At 55.3% G+C, this 6,000-nt stretch overlaps 1 protein-coding gene across 1 annotated transcript; it reads left to right on the top strand.

The window, feature by feature from the left end:
- Positions 1 to 3,599: 3,599 nt before the first annotated feature.
- On the top strand, positions 3,600 to 4,855 carry CkaCkLH20_10309 (uncharacterized protein; the record flags this gene model as incomplete). Its single annotated transcript, XM_038893023.1, has 2 exons — positions 3,600 to 4,115; positions 4,169 to 4,855. 2 exons carry the CDS (start codon positions 3,600 to 3,602, stop codon positions 4,853 to 4,855), a joined length of 1,203 nt encoding a protein of 400 aa, XP_038741678.1.
- Between the last annotated feature and the right edge of the window lie 1,145 nt (positions 4,856 to 6,000).

The following is a 6,000-nucleotide window of genomic DNA, read 5'->3' on the forward strand; positions in this document are numbered from 1 at the left end:
GGAGCTGGGACGTTGAGGTGGTAAAAGTACCTTACTGCAGTACTCTGTACACAAGAACCGAACCAAGAGGCCTTAAGGGGAAGGGAAGGGGGATACTCCCGTCTGTAATAAACTCACCTATTGGACGGCGCGACATCGTCCGCCCGCTTCTGCCATTCCCGCCGTCCCCACTTCCTCCGTCCATACTTTGGTTAGAAGGGGAGGAGGGGGGTGAAGTGATTGGGATTAGGGGGGGTGTGAACGGTATTTCCACGTAGCGGGTACGTACCCAGGTGCCTGCTTCCCAACTCCATCTCTGGTTCAGCGTGCAGGTGCAGGAGCGGATGCAGGGCCTTGAGGAGCAAGAGCAACGGTATCCGTAGAAGCGTGCTTACCTACCTTGCCTTACCTACCTATCTTACCGACGATGGAGGCAGTCGCGAACCGTACTGGACACGACTGGCAAGTGCAAGTGCAGGCTCGTAACGCAGCGTACCCTCATCTTGATCTTGGCGTCCTCCTTCCTATTAGTCACCACGTAGCTTTGGATGTGTGTAAGTTGAAGTAATCAATAATAATATAGCATATCAACAAAGTAGTAGTGAATTTCTGGCGCATTTCCCCCAGCAATTAGATACCCATGACTATCCGTGATGCATCATCGTTAACGTCGCGTTTTTATATCCACAGCGATTGAATGACCGTGGCGAGGAATAGCGAACATTGAAGAAGGCACGGATAGTTAAGGCCATGGAAGTAGTAGCTGCCCTGCCTCGTACCTGCCTTCCTTCGTTCCCTACTGCGTACCGTAGTAAGGCACCTGGCCTGCCGCATTTCTCAGGCACGCGAGGTCCAAGACCCTATCCGTGACTTCTCCTCCATCTGCCGTCCTGACTTCCAGGTTGACCTCACCTACTTTTCGGCGTGTACCTTGATCCCTTCCCCTACCGGGGCAATCCTACTCACTTCATCTCGATCGTCGTCTGTGATTGTCGCTGTCGAGACACATCCTCGCCCATACAACACCTTACTTCTCAACCGCTCATCTCCACGACGGTTATTACCGAGAGCTCCTTACCTGGGTATGCATATCAATTCTTTCTCATGCTCGTGATGACCATCCCAGCCAGCCATTCAACTGACAACCGGGTTACTAGCTTCACCAGTCAGAGCTCAGAACCAGCTTACTTCTTGACGAAAAGTAGTCGTCGCCGTTGTCGTCGTCTGGGCCCTAGCCTCGTCGCGATATCTTCACCCCAAGCCAGCCAGCCAGCCTCATCTCGTCTCGACCTCGCGACCAAAGTTATGAGATAGCATTTGATCTGCTAGACGGATACCTATTCACAGAAGGTGCGGATAACAAGATTCACCTTGGCCATGCTTGCCCTCGGCTTTTGAGCCCTCTGGACAATGAAGGCAATCGACATCCGATTTTCCAGACCTCAGACGGGGATTGTCATTTATCTTTCGGTTCATTCTTTGAGCAAACCAACCATTGGAAGAAAAGCATTGGACTCGAGCTGACGACGGACCATGACGGTAGTAGGGACGGACGGACGGTACCGCAGTACCTCCCTTTTTTTGCCCATCTTTTTGGCACACCTTCACCGCGTATCTGGGCCCTCGGTCTTGGTTGTGTGTGCGTCCAGTCCAGTGTGTGTGCCGCCACGGTCCACCATCGCCGCCCCTGCCAACAGAAGCCACGGGCCTGCCTGCTTCTCTAGCCCCAGCCTGCCGTTGCCGTCGCCGCCGCCTGGCTGTTGCTGGCTTCCTGGATTCAAAGGGTGGCTTCCTGGTTTTTCCCTAGCAGCCGCAGCCCGCAGCCCGCACCGCGTACCGCAACCTGCTGCCCAGGTTCCATCTTCTCGACACCCCCCCTGGGCAGTCAGTCAATCCATCATCCATCACCTTTCACCCAAGTTCCCAAGTTTCCCAAGTCCCAAGTCCTGCACCGCACCGCACCGCGTCGAATCCTTACCTCTTACCCACCCCCCTGGGCCAGGACCAGGACCACACACACACCACGACACCACGACACCACTCACTCTCGACACCCCTGCTTCCCTGTCCCTTTGCTACCTTGCCTTAGTCTCCTGGAGACTGCCCGCTGTTGCTGCACCTTGCACGCCTGCTCCTGGTCTTTCGTCTTGCTGGGTCGCTGCCCTGTCCTTGGTACCGCAGTGCGACCTCAGCCTACCGCTCCTGGTCCCAGTGCCGTACCTTCCTAGTACCGCACCGTACCGCACCGCACCGCACCCTACCCTAGAGGTAAGGTACCTACCTCCTACCTTACCCTTTTTTCCCCAAGAGAAAGGCACTAAAAAAGCTGCCAGTGGAGGTCTGGTGCTTTTCTTACATCTTCCCATCTTTTTGGCGCAATCCCTAGCTTCCCCTCAACTTTCTCAATCAGTGCGCCATTGGATTCTTCCTCTCTCTCTCACTCACTCACACACACACCACACTCTCCACTGCCAACCCGGTACCTTACCCTTACCTGGCCTGCTGCCCTGGCACCTGGTCTGGTCTTGTCTGGTCTGGCACTTACCGACCTTAACATTACATTACCCGCCCTGTCTGTCTCTTTTACCTCCGACCTCTGCTTTCACTTTTACCTCCGGCCTGGTCCTCACCTGACCGTACATTACCTGCCGACCGACCAACACCTTTCCATCCCACCGAGCATCGCAACTCACCTCACAACTACAATCTTCAGACAACAACCACACAACACCTTCCTCTTTTTGACGTCGAGGCAAACGGGAAATACTTGATCAGCAAGGAAAATACGCCTGGCCATCAACGCGTCTCTCGCCGACTTTCGCGTTTTCAGTCTTCAGTGTCCGAGGCAGATCGTCGCCTACCGACCGACCGACCTCACTTTCATTCCTCGACGACAACAGCACCCCCGGCTCCTGTCGCACCTGTCGCCCGCCTTTTGCGTCATCCGCCTTCGCCTGAAAAGTCGGAGTATTCTCGATTCCGCTCTCTAAGATCGATTCCGCTCTCTAAGATTAATCATTCCAGTTGCGCATCAGTCCGGCAGACTAGACTGCACAGCTTTTTTCGCCGCCCTGCCTTTGCGCGCCGCACCGCTCCGCTTATTTTTGCGCCTGCGCTCTCTGACGGCTTACACGGCACCACTTTCTGACGTCCAACCCTCGACACCTCAGCTGTGTGCCGCCATTCATAATCAACGACGGACTGTCCGCGCCTTCCTTCCGCCACAGCCCGACTGGTCATGATTCTTGCCCTATCTGCGCCTGACCGCGTTTTTCTGATAGTAGGCTTTGACGGGTAGCTTTTGCGCTACACCACCACCAGACCGAGCTTTCTGGTCGCAACTTCCATCTCCAACCTCCGAAACACCCTTTCGCCCTTCTTCTTCTTCCATTACTACCATTTAGCATCGCAAGGTATCCAGTGGGAAGGTTTCAGTCGCGGCATCCTGGTGGATTAACCGCAACCAGAGCATGGCAGAGGAGCAAGGACGAGGGCCGCCTTCTATACACAGAGAAGACCCGTCCGTTCACCAGCGAGAAGACGAAGCTCGTCACCGGCTCCCTCCAGTGGGAGCCCCCGAAGATCACAGATACCCCGACGAAAGACACAACAGACCAAACATGGCCGCCCCAGTAACTCTCCCCTCCATGCAAGACCCTCACGGCGCCTATGGCCAGCCCGCCTACCCGAGGCCATACCCCCCTCACCCCGACCAAAGAGGCGATCCGCGTGGCGACCCGCGCGCGAGCAGCTACAATGCTTCGCCCAACTCGGTCAACGGCTACCCTCCACCTCAACCAGGTTCTCATCAGCAGCTGCCCTCGCTGCCGCCTCCGGACCCGAGATCTCCCAGCTACCCTCCCCCTCCTGACGCCAGGGCGGATGACTACTACAGAGGTCGCCAGCCGCCGCCTCCGGGATACGGAGATCCTTACTACCAAGACTACCACAGAGGCCAGGGCCCTCCGCCCCAGGGCCGCTATCCTGACTACCCCCCGCAGGGACCCGGTGCTCCGAGATACGACTATCCTCCCGGTGCGCCGAGGTACGATTATGGCCCTGGAGCGCCTCCCCTGCAACAAGCGGCACCGAGACAGCGAACTTCTATCGCGTGTAGGTACTGCCGGAAGAGAAAGGTAAGCTCGCCACTAGCACATCGCACTTTGCTCTCACTAACATGTAATTCAAGATTCGCTGCAGCGGCTACCAAAGCGCCCCTGGAGGCAAGTGCGTAAACTGCAGCAGGATGAACCAGGAATGCATATTCCAGCCGGTGTCATCCTCGAGTTCGACGGCTTTTGTTCCAGTATCGGCACTCGGCCCAGGCGGTATCCCGCCCGGCACGCCGCTCTACGGAGCGTACGGCCAGCCCTTGCCTCAGGGCTCGCTACCTCCGCCACCAGGACAAGGCTACCCTCCTCCGCCCGGAAACGGAGGATACTACCAACAGCCTTTGCCATCGCCGACAGGTGCTTACTCACCTTACGATTCGCAGCGCGCTGGACGGAGACGCCCTAGAGAAGACGAGGTTGACGAACTTCGACCCCCACCACCTGACCCGAATTCGGCCGACGATCCTCGCCGGCGATCTCCGGCCTCGAGCTCAAACCACAGCAGCCCTGGCTATATGAGCTACCAACCCGCGGGGCCTCCTGGCTACGATCCGAGAGCGATTCCCCCGGCCAGACATAGCCCGGGGCAGCCGTCAGCGATTCCTCCCCCAGGGCACGCCGCCGCAGCGGCAACGCAACGCCAGAGCAACTCATCAACCCCTGCAGCAGCACCCTCGAGCTCGGTCATGAGCCTGAACAATCTGGTGGACCATGTTGACCGGGACATGCTCGGAAAGTTGAATCGGCCGCCGCCGAGGAAGTGAGAGAAGTGGTGTATCAAAGAGGAAATCCGGATGCTGCGCTCAAAAACGCAAACATTTGCAATTTTCACGTCGTCCGGCGCAAGGAACGATTCTGCTGGCCAGGCACTCTCTTCGCTTCGCAATCCCCAAAACGACAACCAAGGGACAAATATTCTCCGCTCTTGCCTCGTGCATGGGCACAGCTGAATGCGACGGCGAGCAACTGTATTTGGTATAATACTCGTTACGCACAGATCATGGGAACGCGACTTGGGGCGACAGGATATTTCTGCCCAGTCGAACAGAGGAAAAATGGTGACGATGGGTTCCGGGCGACGAGTGCCGGCATTCGCTAATTGGGTCGGCATTGTATTGGTTTGAGTGTTCCGGTGTTTGCTGGGAAGGGGGAAACGAAACGGTGGGAGGTTTTTTGCTTGCTTGAGCACGGCACAAGATTCGTCATTATCAGCACTTGTGGCCTGGATTCATATTTTCGTCTCGTTTTCTTTTCGTACGCAGTCATTTCCCGAAGGAACGGATGGGTTAAGATTGGCCTGCCTCACGGCACACGTCCTGCTTTTATTTTTATTTACCCCTCTCGTCGTCATTGCACCGCAACGGATCGGTTTTCTTGAGTCCTTTTTTATCATTTCCCATGTCGTGCGTTGAGAAGTTGATGTTACCCAAAACCTCGAAGTTTATTACGATGCGAAAATCGCGCGAGCGATAGGGCTGGGCGGCAAAGATATCACTCTTGTTTAGTTGTTTTTTCGCGTTAAGCTGGCTCTCTCTTTTTCCCTCTCCTCTCTGCAGAATCATTTGGCACCGCGAGGGCTAACAAAATCCGAATTCCGTTTCTTCTTTTCGCATCATCATCATCATGTTTCTCCCGTCATGACATTGGTTACGGATGGAACGAGGAGAAAGTGGGAGAGAAAGAGAGGAGGAGGGGGAAAGAAGAAGTAATGAAGATGAAAAGTAGCATAAGCATATACCACCCCAAAACGAATGCTACTGCCAACGTCGTCGTTTGTTCGTCGTCGTACAAAATGCCACGCTATATGCACTTTTTTTTGAATTTCATATATGAACAGCTTTTCGAAAACATGTCTGAATGCCGTTATCGATATCGATAACGGACCAAGCTTTTAGTTGCTGGCGTCAAG

Source organism: Colletotrichum karsti (genome assembly GCF_011947395.1).
Source record: "Colletotrichum karsti strain CkLH20 chromosome Unknown Scaffold39, whole genome shotgun sequence".
NCBI classification, from domain to species: domain Eukaryota; kingdom Fungi; phylum Ascomycota; class Sordariomycetes; order Glomerellales; family Glomerellaceae; genus Colletotrichum; species Colletotrichum karsti.